Source organism: Coturnix japonica, chromosome 8 (assembly GCF_001577835.2).
Source record: "Coturnix japonica isolate 7356 chromosome 8, Coturnix japonica 2.1, whole genome shotgun sequence".
In the NCBI taxonomy this organism is placed as follows: domain Eukaryota; kingdom Metazoa; phylum Chordata; class Aves; order Galliformes; family Phasianidae; genus Coturnix; species Coturnix japonica.
This window is the reverse complement of record NC_029523.1, coordinates 6,578,730-6,596,584: the sequence shown is the minus strand read 5'-3', so window position 1 is coordinate 6,596,584 and position 17,855 is coordinate 6,578,730. Positions and strand designations below refer to the sequence as shown.

The 17,855-nt window shown below is 39.9% G+C and overlaps 1 protein-coding gene across 2 annotated transcripts in view; it reads left to right on the top strand.

Moving 5' to 3' along the window:
• KIFAP3 (kinesin associated protein 3) overlaps window positions 1-17,855 on the top strand; it is a 54,802-nt gene that overhangs the window by 25,223 nt on the left and 11,724 nt on the right. Inside the window, exons 12-20 of one of the 2 annotated variants that reach the window (XM_015869675.2) lie at window positions 162-270; window positions 1,143-1,255; window positions 2,114-2,279; window positions 2,490-2,615; window positions 2,990-3,088; window positions 3,764-3,849; window positions 12,137-12,326; window positions 15,797-15,896; window positions 17,771-17,825. In XM_015869675.2, coding sequence (XP_015725161.1) covers window positions 162-270; window positions 1,143-1,255; window positions 2,114-2,279; window positions 2,490-2,615; window positions 2,990-3,088; window positions 3,764-3,849; window positions 12,137-12,326; window positions 15,797-15,896; window positions 17,771-17,810 — 1,029 coding nt within the window. In that variant the 3' untranslated portion in view covers window positions 17,811-17,825. Of the gene's footprint in view, window positions 1-161; window positions 271-1,142; window positions 1,256-2,113; window positions 2,280-2,489; window positions 2,616-2,989; window positions 3,089-3,763; window positions 3,850-12,136; window positions 12,327-15,796; window positions 15,897-17,770; window positions 17,826-17,855 lie in introns of those variants that run through there. The other variant, XM_015869674.2, reaches the window with a different exon arrangement.

Genomic DNA, 17,855 nt, shown 5'->3' with positions numbered 1-17,855 from the left:
AGAAGCAGACATCCTCTGCCTTTGGCTTCTGTAACTTTACTGTGCATATGGAAATATGGAATTCTTAAATACAACAGTTGACATAACAAAGTTCATTGACATGACAAAGTTCTTTGCTTTGGAAAAATTAATCACTGAAACGTGTTTGTGTTTCTTGGCAGCTGATGAAAATGCTCTTTGAGTGCCCTGATGAGAGAGTTGACCTGGAGCTTATTTCTTTCTGTATTAACCTTGCTGCTAACAAAAGAAATGTGCAACTTATCTGTGAAGGTGAATGTACTGAGATTTTACTGTTTTTTGTTGGGGGGGGTAACAAGATTCTCATAATATATATGGAAATAAGTATTCAAGTTATGTTTACTTATGTGCATGTTTAAAATACATACACCTGCTTAGAATGAGATTGTAAATGTGTGATGGTATCCTTTGCAATGCTGGTCTCAATGGCACTGTCACTGAGTAGCCACTCGTGCCCACATCTCATACAGTTCTATAAAATACACTGGTGACGTTACTTTTGGAAACTATGGTTGTATGAGGAGATGGAGGTTTTGTTCAGCCTGATTCCCAAAAGTCCACCTTCAGCTAACCAGAGTTTCACCAACCAGTACAGAATCAATAGCATGGTGCTGTTTAATTGCAATTTTCCATTATTTTAGTAGAGTATACTGGCATTCCAGGATATTGTTCAGTGCTATGGATGTCTGCATTTGTTCAGTAGCTCTCTAAATTGCTCTTTAAGTTCCCTTATTTGCATTCTAACAGCTTTGAGTGGCATGCTGCTATTTAGTAGGTCTGATTTTCAATTGTGCTCAGAATTTTCACTGTGGACTGCTGTGATATGTTTCTAGACTTTAAAAGGAGAAAATGCCATTAATTTAAGCCAATTAATTAAGCCAGAAAGTCAAATGTCTCACATACATATGTATGTATGTTTGTACATATTGTTTGTTGGCTTAAAGAACCTATAGAACTTGTGCAGAGCAGTTCTACCTTTTCAGCTTGGGAGAAGAAATAGTTCCTGTCCAGATTCTTCACTTTTTCCTTTTGAACTTTGAAGTGGTTTTTTGCTCTTCTTTTCTTTTGGGCCAGTATATTTCTCACTTAAATTTGAAGGGCTTCCTAAGTCTTTTACTTTTCAGGAAATGGTTTGAAGATGCTCATGAAGAGAGCGTTGAAATTTAAGGACCCATTGTTAATGAAGATGATCAGGAATATTTCACAACATGATGGGCCTACTAAAAACCTGTTTATTGTAAGTACTGTCTGTAGCCTAATGTGATCTCTGATTCTTCCTGATGGAAAAGCCTGGCTGCTGTACTTTTCCTTTACAGGTGTCATGGGTTGGTGGGTATTTATATATATTTAAATTCTGTTTTAGTAGGGTCCCTTGTGATAGAGAAAACAAACAGATCTTAAGCTGTATCCAATAAAACTATGTTCCCAAATGAACAACAAACAGAACAAAAACAATTGTTAGTGTGCATAACAATTAAGTTATTCTCTACGTCTTCTATTTTGTCCACTAGCAATAAAAGCAGTTTTTTCCTTCACTTGGTTAATTGGTTTGGGTTGATAATTCTGGATGCTGGGGAAAAAAAAATGAGGGGTGGGGGAATGACATAACATCCCAAGTGTGTAAATTGAATGTGTAATTAAAATAAGGATTTAACATCTATTTGTCTTAGTACAGAATTAGTAAGTAAAATTCTTGACTCTCTTATATTTGAAAACCTTGTAGGCATTTCCTGAAGTCTTTAAGGTGATGTCACTGCTGTCACTAACAAAGTGTGGTATTCACTTTCCTCATTCTCTTATGCTCTTAAAGCTTTCTGAAACTGTTAGTGTGCACAGTAGTAACTTCTTATGGAACACTGGAATAAATGATTCATATCCCTTAGAAGTGGAAGACTGAGAGGAAGAATCCTGAAATGCTTGAGTCATTTTTGAACTGCAAGTGAAACTGTGAAACTGCCTTATTATCAACCTCAGTTTGAAGGGAAGTCTCTTCAGTATTTGAGAACTACTTTTGATTTGACTGAGTTTTGAGTCCTTCAGAACCGCAGATTGTTTGCCTCTAATGCTTGTTATCCTTCCGATGTGTTTTTGTTAGGATTATGTTGGTGATCTGGCAGCTCAAATATCAAATGATGAAGAGGAAGAATTTGTGATTGAATGCCTGGGAACACTTGCAAACTTGACCCTACCAGATCTGGATTGGGAGCTTGTGCTGAAAGAGTACAAACTTGTTCCATACCTCAAGGATAAGCTGAAACCAGGTCTGTACAAAGGCTGTTTAGTCTTTCAAAGTGATGTCTCTCAGAGTACTTGAAGAGTGTTCTTTCAGAGTAGAGTCTGTGTACCTCTAACTAGTGGTGGTTTAGGGAAACATAACACTGAAAAGCAGAATTATATCTACAAACATAAATACAACTGAAAAAAGATGAAGAATTTCTAAGAGGCAATGCTTTGTGTCTTCTGACTTCCAGGTTCTGCAGAAGATGACCTTGTTTTAGAAGTGGTGATAATGATTGGAACTGTTTCTATGGACGACTCTTGTGCTGCTTTGCTGGCCAAATCTGGAATCATTCCTGCCCTCATTGAGCTTTTGAATGGTATTTTGCCTTGTATTTCATAGACATTTAGTTACTATAGCTGTTTTGTAACCAAATGCTCTGTTTCTGTTCTCTTTCAAGATAAGGCTATGGTTTTTGTATAGGAAAGGAGGAGCAATTACTCTAACACTGATAAATAGTGGACTAGTGGTTTGATATATTTGAGGTTTTTATACCTTCACAGTTAGTGCTGCAATCTGATCTTTCTACTTGACTGCAACAGGGAAAGAAATGCTCTTCTATTTTACTGTCAGGAGTTGGATTTTCATGCGTACCGCTGAACTGTCTTACTGATACTGTAAGAGCTGGGCTTTCTCTAAGCATCAAGAGCATCTAAATGTGAGAACTTATATATTTTCTTTTCTCCCTCGCAGCTCAGCAGGAGGATGATGAGTTTGTCTGCCAGATCATCTATGTTTTTTATCAGATGGTCTTCCACCAAGCCACCAGAGATGTCATTATCAAGGAAACTCGTATCTTTTTAAATGATCAAACATACAGAATTACTGCTGTTAATTTGCCATTGCTGATATTTGGCCCATAAATCTCTTGGCTTTAGAGGTCTTTGTAAATGGTTTATTTCAGCTGAAGGAAAAATAGAGAGTGGAGTGCAGGATGAATAGTACAGATTCAGATTTCATTTGCTTTGAAATGGGTGGGGGTGGGTGACATTGGGCTAGATGAGCCTTTGTTTCCTGTCCAATCTGAATTATTCTATGACTTGTTAATGATAGTCTGTGGAATAACTTAATTGAAACATGGTGCAGCCCAAGAAGCTTGCGTATTATGTTTATGTGCTGCATAGTCTGAAGTTAAGTAAGTAGAATTATGTTAGTGTGTTTTCTTACATCAAACTAGATACTGTAAGTAATGCCTGCTTTGCATTTTTCATCCACTTGCTTGATTAAAACTTTGTTTGGCATATCAACTTTTGATACAGAACTTGTAACTCCTCTTCAGTCACTTCTTATTTTTTCAGTCACTTCTGATGTTGATTTTGAGCTTATTCAGGTGATCCAAAGTCTGTGGAAAGAGGCATCTCTGTGGGCATTAGATGAATGTGAAGTACTGAAACTGAGTAGGTTGAATGAGGATGATAGTACTGTGCAAAGAAACCCCAGCTTTTATCCTTAACAGTTTTTTTCCAGAGGCTCCAGCATATCTTATAGACCTGATGCATGATAAAAACGCTGAGATACGCAAAGTTTGTGACAACACTCTGGACATTATAGCGGTAAGTTTGATTTTTCTCATTGGTCCTTCAAGAGCAGCTCTTTAGGTGACGTGACTTTGAAATAATAACAGGACAGCTATATAAACAGAACACGTTTTCCATGTGCAGTCACATAAGTAGAAGCTGATTTTACAGAGGGTAATAACAATCATTATTCAAGATGATGTACCAAACTTCCAAAATGCACACACATGCTTTGAAAATTCATAACAGTAAACTATATGCTGTGAACACTTTCAAGGAATGCTTTTTTAATCTAAATAAAAATAGAATTAATCACAGTGCATAAGCATGTCAAACTTTCAGAATGTCTTAGTTCTCCAAACAAATGGCTCCTGTTACCCAGCAGCTTCTATTCAGCTTTTTCTACAATGCCTGATGCCAGTATGTTTTTTCAGAAAGAAAACATGGGAGGCAGTTCTAAAGGTGACTGTTTTCTGCTGGGGGAACAGGCAGTATGATATCACTATCATACTTCTTAATGCTGTCTCAGCTCTTCAACAGGTTTCATTTCAGCTTCATGGCTTAGTTTGTCTAATTATCCATTGACTGGTAGAAACTTTTGGGACAGCTGTTTTATTTTCAGCTGTTAACTTAAGAGGGGAATAAAAGAATATTGAACTTAACATTAAAGCTCTATTGCTTTATTGGCTCTTAGAACATACATAGTAATTATGGTCTACTTCTGAGTATCTCTGACTCTAGAAGCTTTCACGTTTCCTGTGGCATTCTTCACAATGCTTTTACCTTAGTGATGTACTTTTGATGTAGAAGTTGCATTTCATAATTAAAAGTCTTGGCCTGTTTAATCCAATTAGCTTCTATTGACAAGAAGAAACTCTGGCATTTAGTAGTCTTTTAGAACGGTATAGAATATACGCCTTTTGTATGTAGAGCAGCTGCTGTGAAATTAAATCTTGCAAAGAGAACTTGACTCTGAGTCAAGAGTAATATCAAATTATTGGACTACGTTAATGCTTTTGTTATCAGCTGCTTAGTTTCTTCCTCCATGGAATTGTTATGCATATTGCAGCTTGTTCTCTGTAAGGTTTAATAATCTTCTGAAGAAAGAAGTAAAATGACATAATGCTCCCTGTATTGGAGTTCTTTTTGTCTCTCTGCTTTACGTCATAGAGGTATAGGATGGCAATTGTTCCTCACTAATCAGTAGCTGTTAACATTTGTTAAAAGCGGGATCTCAACTAAGATGCATTAGTAGTTGTTTCTGAGGGGTATTACCAGGATCAGCCACTTCCAGAGACCTCTCCCAGGGAAATGGTAGAAAGAGTTTATCCATTGGATGAAGCTGAACATTTATCAATGTTTCCAACACCTTTTGTTGCTTTCTTCTTTCCCTTCCTTACAGCCAGTGCAGTTTCCAGGTGTCTTAGGGGCTGTTATGTTTGTTAAGGGAAGCTGTGCAATGTGGGACTAATTTTTCAGTAAGTAGATACTGCTGTGTTAGTAGTTTTATTCAGCAGCCTTTGTTTTATGGAATCCAGAAGAATAAGTACATAAAGACACAGCTTCACATCCAGCATGAACTTGAGAGTAAAATCTACTTGGCTTCCTTTCTTTCCTTGGCTATGTTAGGGGCTGGTAGCACTCCATTTTCCACTACCAAAAAACCACAGGCTGTAAAGGTAACTCATCCTAGATGGCAAATGGTGAATCAGTAAGGTCTCAAAACCCTCAGGTCTTGAAAGACATCCTGCAATGTAGATTCTATTGTATGATAAAGTAGGCTCTGAACACTGAAGTATTCAGCTGCATGGTGTTCTTACACTGCCAGTACCTTCTGAAGTGTCTGAACAGACATAGTCTCTAGGATTGTTGAAATTTCTTATCAGTGCTAAGTCCACAACAAGAGAAACTTAAGTTTGCAGTCTTGTTCCATACATGCTGACAGGGTTAGTTCTTCTGATATTGGAATTCAGAAAGTAAAAGATGGAGAAGAGAGATTTGATAATAATTTCTTCTCGAGGAGATAAATGCTGCTTTCACTCATCCATAAGCTCTATGTAGTGTGATTGAAATAACACTGTAGAAAATCAGATGCCTTATAAGCCTTAGGGGAGATGTGCTTTCTATAGTAAAGTAATTGTCACAGAAATTATGGAAATGTTACACTAGTGATGATTTGTTTAGTACAGTTTGGCTGGACTCTGCCATTGATGAAGTGAAACAGATGTGTTGCTTTAGCATAATATGTTCTGGGAAGCCTTGGCTTTTTGCTGGTGCAAGCAAGATACTGCTTTTGTTTAAAAATCTGTGTTGATAATTTAGAAAAGCTTTGGTTTAGTGTCACGTGCTGAGCCTTAACACCGAGCAGTTAACTGAGTGGAGCTGTACACCTACAGCTGGACAGGTTGTACGGCTCAGCTGAAAGCCTGGAATCAACAGCGGGCTTCTCAAGCAAATGAGGTTTGCCATTCCTCTGGTCCTGGACATCTGTTCTTGATGCTTGTGAAATAAATGTCAGTTTACTCAAGAAGGTTTTACTCTGTTCACATCCGACAGTATTATCAAGAGCTGATGAAATTATTAATGGCTCAGCTTTCTTGTCTTCTGTTCTTTGCTTTCCCTTATTGCTATTAAATGCTTTTCTTAGTTTATTTAAAGGATATTTAACCGTAGTCAGGTCTTTAGACTTCAGTCTAATGAGCTTTCCCACTCACCAGTTTTCAGACAGATTTCCTGTTTGGTTTTTTTTTTTTACAGCTTTGAATCCAGGCCCACTGTACCATCTTATTTCCTTTATGATGTAGAGTGAATTATTTTCCTTTGTGCAGAAGTAAAAAAAACAAAGATATAGCTACAGCACTGTGATCTAATGTCCATATGCTTAAGGTATTTTTAAGGTGTGGTATTTTGGTTGGTTTTTTTTTCCAGCTCTCATTGTTTTTCCCAAAATACTTGTAATGAAAGCCAAGCGATATTTCTCAGGTGGAAAGCTGTGTTAATGAATAGTTTGCATCTTTGTCTATTAACCAGACACTGTGACCCAAGTTCTCCATGTTGCAGATGCTGGAAGTTCACATAAGAGGCAGGAATGTGCTGTGAATCCTCAGGGATTTGGGGCCAGCTGTTCAAGATGTTGACCAGTGCTCTGAAAATCAAGGAAGACCAGACCACAGGGATTTGGCATGGGCTTTATTTGAGTAGGCACTGTATTCTGAACACAGATAACCTTTGACTCCAGCCCGGTGTCCTCCTTCTGTGTGCGCTGTACTCACTCCAGGAAAAGAGTTTCTACCTTCATTTGTCAAGGCTCCTTATTTCCATGCTGTTGTGTACCTCTGTTATCTTCTAACAGTCGTGAATGCAGAGAGGTGGGCAGTAGAAGCAAGTAGGATGTGGGACTGCTGGCCGTACTGTTGACTTGTATTTTCATTGTTCAATTTCTACATTATGAAATTAGAAATCAGTCCACTTGGGTGCCAGTAGCTTTTTGTTGCAAAGAGCATCCAGCAGGAAGACTCCACATGGACTAGACAAATAACCACCCTACAGGGAGTGTAAAACAGGGCATGTGGGTTCTGATTCTTTTGTATTCACCTAAGTGTGCCCATGCAGATTTCCTTCGAGCATTGGTACTTGTTCTTTGGGATTCAGAAGCTAGAAAGGTGAGCTGAACCAGTGGTCTCTTTTCCTTCCATTACAGTTGGCCAATTAGATACCTATAATTTTTTCAAGGAAAAAAGACAAAGTGTTTTTAATGTAGACGCCTAAGCTTAGGGGACGTGAATGTTTCTTCTTTTTGCTACTTGGCCATTAATTTCATTTCGTAGGTTTTTACTTGTCTATCAGCATATATTTAGTGATGAGGCTACTTGCAGAGAGGTTGTGCAAGCAGAAGTTATAGAAGAATTCCTTTTGACCTGTCAGTGAATTGCCCTCTGGTACCACTTAGCCCAAGGTAGGCGTCATAGATGCCCGCAGAAGGTGATCCATACCATCTGTTTCTATCCTTGCTTTATAGAGGTGTGTAGTTTTAAATTACGTGCCTAAATCTTGGTTAGCTAGACAAGATAAATCTTTCCTTAACTAAAAAAGTGGTTAATTTGACCTTTCTTGTAAACTGTATGTTTTAGGAATGTTTAAATAACGAAGAATGTAACATATCACTTTACCGACTACGGCCTTAAATGTAACGAGCATTCAGCTTACTGTATAGCAGTTTTAGTTTAGTATGAGGAATCGCATCAAATGAACCCTATTACAGACCCAATTAAAGGGCAACCACATTAAAGTGAAAAGGAAAATCTGTTTTTCATCAGCTGTGAGAGAACACAAAGCAGATCTGTGTAGCTCTATGTTATCCTATAGTGTGTTAATCAGATACAAGGTGTGACGGAAGCCAGTGACAAAAGGGACCCCTGATAGGGAACAGACACGCTCTGATAATAGGCCAGTTAACGCTTCATAATATTTCAATGGTTCAGTAGTAAACAAAGTTGGAAGCAGAACTTCAAAAAGGATGGCACATTCCTTGCGGAGTCAAACCATACATCTCCCGTGTCACGTTGGGATTTATGGAAACCGAATGTTAAAAACGGTGATGTCAGGGAGCTCCAAAGAGAATAAAATCAACCTTCAGGATTCCTCCTTTTATGTTGCTGCCCATGCTGTATTCGGGGTGAGGGGTGGAGAATGGGCACATTCCATCTGCTGCTTTTCTGCTGGACTGGTGTTCAAAAGCACTGGAGGGGACAAAGCTGTGTTTGTCTCCATAGTGTTTAGTTTTCTGGTTTAATTTTTGCAGGCATTCCTTAGTTTCAAGAAGGCACTTTTAATAGCTGAAAATATAATTACTGGAAGCCTTACTGTGTTTTAGGGAATTGTTTTGCCCTAAATTTCTTTAATTTGGTTTCTTTAATTTGGTTTCTTTGTGCCTTTTGGCCATAGTTCTGCATTTACAGCTTTTCTTCCATTCTGATGTTGTTCCATTAATCATTTACCCAGTGGTGTTTCTGCACATTTCTGTGGAAAATTTACAGACGTACCCTTGATCACGCAGTACTTAAATGAACTTTTTTGTGTCGAGGTTATGTAAATCATTGGAGATTGCTGCAAATCATCCTTTTCTAGGATTGCTGCCAGAATGAAACCCTTGATGCAGCTCCTCAGTGATCCTATTGATGGCGTGGCCATCTCTTTGTTCTTGGTCATTCATGGCGAAGTGCAGGTTACAGACCCAGAAACCAGACTGTCTGTTGGAACTGGTAGCGTGGGATTTGCAAGTGATGTGTGACTGTGTTCAGTCTCAGAACCAATAATCTGCCAGTCAGTTGCTCATCCTGTTTTCCAAAACTTTATGAATGATTGAGGGGAAATACCAGCAGGTTTGAAGCCTCCTAGTGTAAGGAGAGGAATGTAGAACGCATAGGAGTGTTCAGTCTTGTTGCTTTCTAAAAAAAAAGTGGTGTTAACTGTTTTGTTTCCAGAAGGATACGAAGTTAATGTCTATTTGTGGGGGAACGTCCAACCAGTTTGAACGGTAGCATGGAATGGGGCAGTGGGGTTGGCTAAATGGGATTCCTTTGTGTTGTAATTTCTGGGAGGTTAACCCGTTTTCAAAGCTCTGTGATGGTAAATGTGAAGTAGAGATGCAGCTACTGCCCTTTCTGCTTTCGGGAACTTTTAGAAGTAAACAAGGTAATGTGAAAGGAATTCAGCTTTCCCGTGGATTAATCTAATTTACTGTTTGTTTGGTTTCTTTCTTTCTTCCACCCCTTTGCAATTGTGATTTCTGAGAATAGTTTTGCTAAGACTACAGTGTGATCTCTGGCAGTTACAAGGTGTTTCTCTAAAGCTTGTAAGTAATTCACAACTGCTGGGAGCTGATATAATAGTCCACGTTTTAGCTCTGGCAGATGCAGCAAAGTAGATGTTCCCAAGATGGCTTGTCAGGTGGCACTGAAAGTCCTGCTTTCATTCTTTCTTTCCCTGGATCATTTTATAGGCATTGATGCTGAGCCTTCCTTTCCCAGGGATTGCTCTGGGATTTCCATTTAATTGAGAGCTGAAGTGTGTGTGGGGAAATATCAAGAAGCAGAAACAGCATGAGGTGTTCTTTTTCCACACGGTGTGAGGTGTGAGGTTGGTTGCTTTGTTTTCCTCCCTAAGGACACCGCATTACTGTACGGTTGACAGGAGCTTGGAATTTTGCTGCAGGCTAACAGGGACTGGGAGCCTCCATTGATCCCACAGGTGATGCTTGTTCTGTGCGTGGGCGCTGTGCATGAGAGCAGGTGTTGAACAGAACTGCCTGAGTGCCTGGATGGTGCAGAAGGGAACTACTAAGATCACATAACCGCTGCTGATCAGACACGGATTCTAAGAAATAGGGAATGATACCACAGACTGATCATGGCCCCAGATTTGCAGCGTGCATGGATGTCCCATCAAAAAGGAATTCACCTCCTGCTCTAAGCCAGGAGAAACAAACTTCTTGTTCCTCCAAGTAAAACGGTTTTAAGACCCACTGCCATAGCATAATGGTTTGTGGTTGTACAATGCAACGTGATTCCTTGTGGAATCTTGGAGGCTTGAGATAGGCTGGTTAGCAGAGTTGGGGTATCCTCTGCCAGAAGGACTGAACCAGCTTGGTTTTTTTTTGTGTGTGTGTTATCAGCAGTCAGAAGGGTGGAAAAGGCAAAGGCTAGATAGACAGTGTGGTACCCACGTCAGGTTAACAGCAGTGAAGACAAGGTATCCTGACAAGTAAGTTTAAAAGCTCAAATTCAGTCCATAGGGCTTTTAGAAGTTTAACCCCCAAGCTACTAAACCAACTTATTCTGTCTTCACTGCTATTTTTTGACCTCGGGTTGTAGACAGATCTGCTTTTGCATGTCTAGCTGGAGCAGTTTAAGAAGTTACTACTTCTGCAGCCAAGATGTTGTTAATTGTATGAACAATCTTCCCTTCTGGGCTAAGTAAAATGGATTTTAAAAACCTTAAAGTGCTCCAGGTAGATCTCAGAGGGCAGCCTGTCTAGAGCATATGTTAACTATCTTGAGGTAAGAAATGGTTTTCAATTTCTGCCTGTTTTGGAGTTCAGTTAGAAGACAGTGAGGTGGAAGTGCTGAGACCTGCCTTACAGGGTGTTTCTTCCCACAAATAGAAATGCTTTGTTGGTTATGAATGTTGTTCTCGGTCACAATTCTTTGATTAAAAGAAGGTAATAGCCACTGTGCATTATTTGTGCATCTTCTTAAACTGATAATACCTGCAACTTTAATATGTTCACATGTGTCTATAGGTAAACAACAGCCCAGGCAGTCTGTTTTGCTTAGAGGAGCCTTCTAAACAGCTGATTGCACTGACTGCTGTGACTTTTCCTTCTGATATTCCTTTACACTGAATATCACATCATCAGAGAGTGCAGTTATTCCAGCCCAAAATTTCGTGACTACCTTTTGTTTCCATAGTAGTCTATACCTATATCCTGCTTCCCTCAGCATTCTGGAGAAGTTCTTCTCTGACTTTGTCTTTGCTTCCTGTATTCATGAATGTTGTGTGCCAATTTTGTGGGTGTTCAATATTAAAAGTAGCAATTTGTTTTGAAGTTTGTCAGGAAGCTGAGAACTAAATCCTGTTTTTCAGGTGCTCATGAAACAAAGGCTTAACTGGTTTTATCACTACCCTTTTTGTTCTTTTTGAGTAATTAGAACAGGTTGCTCAGAGGGGTTGTGGATGCCCCCTCCCTGGCAGCATTCAAGGTGAGGCTCAATGGATGGGGCTGTGAGCAGCGTGGGCTGGTGGGAAGCGTCCCTGCCTAGCAGGAGGGTTGGAACTACATGATCATAAAGGTCTCCCTTCCAACCCAAAGCATTCTATGATTCTGTAATGAATGCTTGTCTAATGAGATCAAACAGTATTTGGCCAGTGTTAGTGTTTTATTCCTGCAGACCCTCTGAAAATTGGCTGTAATAGGCTCTTCCTGATGGTCCAGGTGGGGAGACCATGATGATTGAACTCCCTTGCTCAAAGCAGGAGAGTTTTCTGGGCAGTGCAGAGTTACAGACCGTGAAGGGAAGATTGTACTGCTGCTGCACGTACAAAACCAGAGCGAGGCCTGGTGTTTGGAAAATATTGCCTTTATTGCTCAAAGCGTTCTACACACTTAAAAGATTTAAGTCAGTGAGTGCTGAAACTTGAATCTTTTGCTGATGTTAAATTCCTCTGCTATTTCCTGTTAAACCAAACAGGTCTTTGTCTATTCTTCATCGCAGCCTCTTGTGTGGTCATTTTTGGTTTGGTTTTTTTTTTTTTTTACTAACAGGAATATGATGAGGAATGGGCGAAAAAAATCCAGAGTGAGAAATTTCGATGGCACAACTCTCAGTGGCTGGAGATGGTGGAGAGTCGGCAGATGGATGACAGTGAGCAGTATCTGTATGGGGACGATCCTATTGAGCCCTACATCCATGAAGGAGATATTCTGGAAAGACCTGATCTCTACTACAACGCAGGTAAGAGCACACGTTGGTATTCAGCGCAGGGATAGCTGCCTCTCTTTGTATTTGAAACCAGGATCTGGCCTGTTGCTGTAGGAAGAATGCTCAGAGCAGTGGTAAAACTGTCTCTGTGTGTCAGTGGGAGCAGTGCTGATGCATATTTGCTGGGGATTTGTGTCCTCCCTCCAGGGGTTGCTTTTGCCAACCCTTTCAGGTACAGTATCAGCCTGCAGGGAGATCTCATGAAATAAGTTACCCACTGGATTAATGTCTTCATAGCCTTCAACAACTAGGGGTTGGCTTACGCATTCAAGCTTGTGGTTTTATTTCCTTTTCAAACTCCTGCATAGCTGTGTATGTGCGTGTGGCTTTTGAATTTTCCATACAAGTGTCCAGTCCTTTGCTATGAAGCATGAGTCACAAAACTCTGACTCTGGATGGATTTGCAGGAGTATTAATAAGACAAACAAAACCACTGAAATCAGTCAGCTTTATTTGCAGTTACTGTGAGAAAATTAATATGCAGTATCTCCATAGCATTTAAAAAGTAATTCTCAAAATAGATCAGAATTCAAGGATTCTTATTCATCTGTGTGGCTATGTATGTCAGCCGTAGCAACTTGCCTCTCCAGTGGTAAGGCTTTTCTTTTTTTGTTCTCCTTTTTGAATCCTGCAGCTTTATTTCACAGTACTTGGACCTCCAAGATGAGCGGTGTAAGCTATGTGTAGTATGGTACCAGGCTCTCTAATTACACCAAGTCGTCTTCAGGCTTCCTGAGTTGGAGGCGTGACAGTGTGCCTGTTGTGGTGCCCGCTTTACAGGCAGCATTTCATTTCACAGGGCCACTTATTTCCAAACAGTGTGAGCTGGAAACGGAGTGTCACTGTAAGCAGTGAGTTCCCTGGTTTTTAACCATTTATGTTATGTGCTTAATGTTATCTGAACAAAGATTTTTGTGTTGGAATTGCGACTTGACCAGTAAGGAGGGGCGGATTTCCAGTGATATGTTCTGCAGATGTTTGTAAAACGCTTTTGTTTTGGCAAGTATAAAACTAAGGGAATATATTCAAAATGCAGATTCCCTTCTCAGGTTCCTTCCAGCAAGTGCCAATAAGGACGTGCTTCTAAACTCTGCCAGATTTATACCTTCGAGATGGGGCCAGAAGGGACATAACTCTTCTCTAAAAAGTCTACAGATGGTTGTAGCAGTTGGAGTAGGCAGTTGGGTTTGTGAAAGATGGAGCATTAGTTGATCAGAAATGAGGAAAAATAATAGCTCTTCTTGCAGCCACAAGTGACATGTTTGTATTTTGGTGACCTGTGCTGATAGCTCACACAGTACATATCTGTCCTCAGCTGGAACAATATCAGCTTGCTGTTGACAAGGTGGGTTCCTATTGGAATAATATGTCGAATATCTCTTGAAAAGTGATCTAATCCTACCTCAAAACTTGGTAGAATCTTTGGAATCACCTTTGAGTTCAGTGTCTCCTTTGCTTCGAAGGTACTTAACCCTAATTTGTGTTGAAACGTACATAACAACAGATGGTCCTTTAACTGTAATCGCATTATATGCTGCTGATGGTATCCATGTGCTTCCTTTTTCATTTAAATTCATGGGAGCCATAAGTCTGAGCGCTATGGCTTGTATCTTAGTGAAGACGTTTTAAGCAGTGGTAACTCTGGCCTCACAGTGAAAATATAACGCTTGTTTTATTGATAGAAAAAAGTGAGGTATTTGAAAGCAGATAAACTTCCTATTAAGTTTTAAGCTCACCCATTTAAGACACAGTCACTTAGTGTGATTGTTTTCCCTATGAAACGCTCCAAGTGTAGAAATGCTAATGTGAAAAATACACAGATAGGAAATCTTGGCCTGTATTCATAGCTTTCCTCCCTTTTCTATGGCCCTTCGTCGTTCTTATGCTATCACAGAATTTGTGTCTATCCGAATATGCTGAAAGACAGTAATACAGATCTGTGCCACAATATTTGCTTGTCAAGTGATACCCTTTCACATACTGTACGCACATGTATACAATTAGAATACAGCCATTTACAGCTATCTTATGCTGCTAGAACATAGTCTGACTGTGGCTAGCATTTTCCATTTACAATCTGTAGCATTGTATTGGGTCACTTTCCCATGAGGTAGTATCTCCTCAATGAATCTCCATAGCACCTCATCAAACGTCTGTTGGAAATCTAGATGTGTCAATTCTATTCCTTTCATCATTTGTCACTATATTATCTTCAAAAAACCATCAGGTGAATTCATAAAGCATGGGGAGATTTGTTTGAATGCCTGAGTCGTCATCTTTAAGCCCCTGTGTCTGTAAGTAACTTTCCACTGCTTCCTGCACAGGCAGTTTTAGTGGATTTGAAACCGCAGAGGTTAAGCTGAGTGGCCTGTGATTCCCTGTGTCTTATCTCTCTTACTTTAAAGTGGAATGGCATTTCTAACTTCCTAGTCATTAGGAATCTCTCTCCTCTGGTAAACTATTGAATTGTCCATCAGAATGTACCTGTTTCTGCCTGGTTCTGACTGGGCTGCTTCCTGCTCTGTCAAGCTCGGATCATTTTCATACAATAATGGAAACAAACCGAGACAGGCTCTGTTTTAATTAAATTGTTTGACCTAGTGAGAGCCTGATATTACCAGGTAATAACTGTGCCCTTAATATTAACAAGGAGTGAGTTTTGGGGTTGGGAACAGGAAGGAGTTAAGCTGGGCTCTCATTCAGCTGGGGTCAGTTCACTGACTTCACTTCAAAGACGCTCTGGATTTACGCTGCTGTAAATGGGGGAAGATGTCAACCCCTGAGACTGTAAAGCCTTTAAGGAGTACTACTGGCCTTACATCTTTGTATGCTGATGCCTTCAATATAAAGGAAGCAAAAGAAAACAGTAGTACTTGTTTTTGTGGTTGCATCACATGAGACCACTCTTTTAGGAGATAAGTAGCAAAATGACACTGAAACTGGGGATGTCGGAAGAGAGTTGATTTTGAAGCTGCTTTCCTGTTGGTGTTTCTCATTTGCTTTCTTAGCCAATTTTAAAAGATACTGTGGTGAGAGGCAGAGTCTTGATGAATTAAAACCTTTGTTGCTCTTCTGCTTTTGTGCTGTTACCATAGACATGTGTTTGACCCTTCTCATTGCTTTTTCCTCTGTGCTCACTTTCATTGATGGGGCAGACAGTGTGGGTCTTGATATAGTCTCTCCAGACCATAAGATGAAGAGGTAAGAGAATTCTCCTTAGGTGCAGTTGTCCTCTAGGGCAGTAGGCTAGTTGTGGAGTCCTGGTGCATTTTCTGTTGTAGCCAAAGTCTCTCTTTCTCAGTATTATTGTTGCTTGACGCTCCTCCCAGAAATATTCCATGTTGTTAACCAATTTCTGAGACAAACCAGCGCAGAGTATGTTGCCTACTTGCTTTGAAGTTGTGCTCCTTCTTACAGTCTCTGTATCTTCCTTATTCCTATAGATGGCCTAATGGTACCCGATGGAGCGGTGAGTCCAGACTTCTTCAGTGACTATCATCTTCAAAATGGAGACCTCGTTGGGCAGCATCCCTTCTCTAGCAGGTAAGTTGTTGTTTGTAAGGAATGTGCATAATCTTAGAACATCCTGAGCTGGAAGGGGGAACCCGAACCCTGAGGGTTGTAAAATGGCTGATCAGGTTTCTTTATAGGGCTTTGTGTTCAGTTCTTGCTCTCATAATGGAAATCGTCGACGCTGAAAATGCCATTTTGGGTTGATTTCTGGGAGGTGTTCTTTTTTTGTTATCCCACTGGTCAATGACCTCTCCCTCCCTGCTGTTTGCATTTCTAAGCAGACTTCTCCACAGGCTCAAAGCAGAAAAGACCTATTTCCAAGAAGAGGGTCCTTTTCTTTGGAGATTGTAAAAGATTTAGGAAACTCCTTTTATAGAGCATCATTGACCTGTACTGTCTATTAGGAAATACTTCAAACACAGGATTCAGTTTAACTCGATGCTATTTGGACGTGCTCAGAACTGTGGTTGGAGTTGCTACCTTCCAAAGTGTTAACACTGTTTTTAATGCTTACGACTCAAGTCACTGTTTGCAAAATATGAGCAACTTACATTATGCATAGCTGAAGCAAAAGCTTTTTCTCTTGCCTTGGCTTCTTGTAGTTTTCAAGGGGCAGTGGGAAGGTTGCACCCATCTCTTCATTCTACCTGTAGTGCACCAGAAAGCTGAATGTTAAGTGAGGCTGCAATGATGGCAGCGTTTCTGGGAACAAATTAAAATAACTGAAATCTTAAATCAAGAGGAAAACAAAATAAAAAGATGGGTTACCTTGAGGAGGGAAAATAGTGTTTATATTCAGAAAGGATCAAGTTCAGATCAGTGTGCAACCCTTTGTGTGCAGCTTACATTTGAGAATGGGATACTGGCTTAAAATCCAGGAGAAGTACCTGGTGTATCCTTCATTAAAATAAACAGTTTTCCAACTTCTCTGTAATGTCTCTAGGGGTTTTGGAGACCTGCCTCAAAAGCAGAGGACAGACAAAAACCTAGTTGGGCTAACCATGATCTTAGTAATTGCCTGCTGTTGATAGCCCCTGTAAACATTCAGATTTCGTATTACAGTTCTGTTTTCTAGGAAAGCTTTTTTTTTTTTTGTGTGTGTGTGTGTGTGTGTGTGTGATTGCTCCGTGGGTTTATCTGCAGTCCAGACACAGGCTAATTGGAAACAGCGTGCACTGCTGCAAGCATTCTGTCCCTTTTGTAACAGAGCAGGACTGAATTGTTTGATAGAATAGATACTGGCAGTCGGACGGCGAATCCTAGTTTTCAGATGTGTGTCATTACTGTTTTGAACTTCTTGGCGCCAGAAGCCAGGATTTCCTGATGCTTAGAGCTAATGTAAAATGCATTATTGCTCTGAGGCATGAGCCGTGGAATTGCCAGTCCCATGAGCTCCAAGAGTCAGACCCTCCCTTTTCCCAAATCTGAATTGGTGTTGGAAGGTAAAACCATACGTGCTAGAGACCCTAATTAAAAATAATAGCAGCAAGTCAAGGCTCTTTTTATGTGTTATATAGTGTACATTTCATCCATACCAAAACATAATTCTAGGGTATTTTTATGCTTACAGTTTAAAGCTAACAAGAACCTTATGTCAGGGATTTGTTTTCAACCAGTTCCAGCTTTTAATAAATCTAGATTTTCGTTATAAAAATGGTTCGTGTTTCTATTATTAATATTTGGGTATGTTTTCAGGACCTCTTTTAGAGAAAGCAGAGTTATGATTGTCAATTAATGTTTTCTGTGAGTCTGAGGGGGGATGGCTTTGAAACGAGTAAATGCATGTTCTTCAGTCTTCTCATTTGTTATACTTTATTATGCGTTTAGTTGTTGTTTGCATCTTATGGTCTTGATTTATATAGATATATATAAATAAATATATATATGGCTTTATTGCTTTGTAGTAGAAAGAGCTGTTTACTAAGCTGTGGGGTGAGCTGGTAAGGAGTCTTTTCTATCGTCTAAGTTTGCCCTGAGGAATTGGAGGTA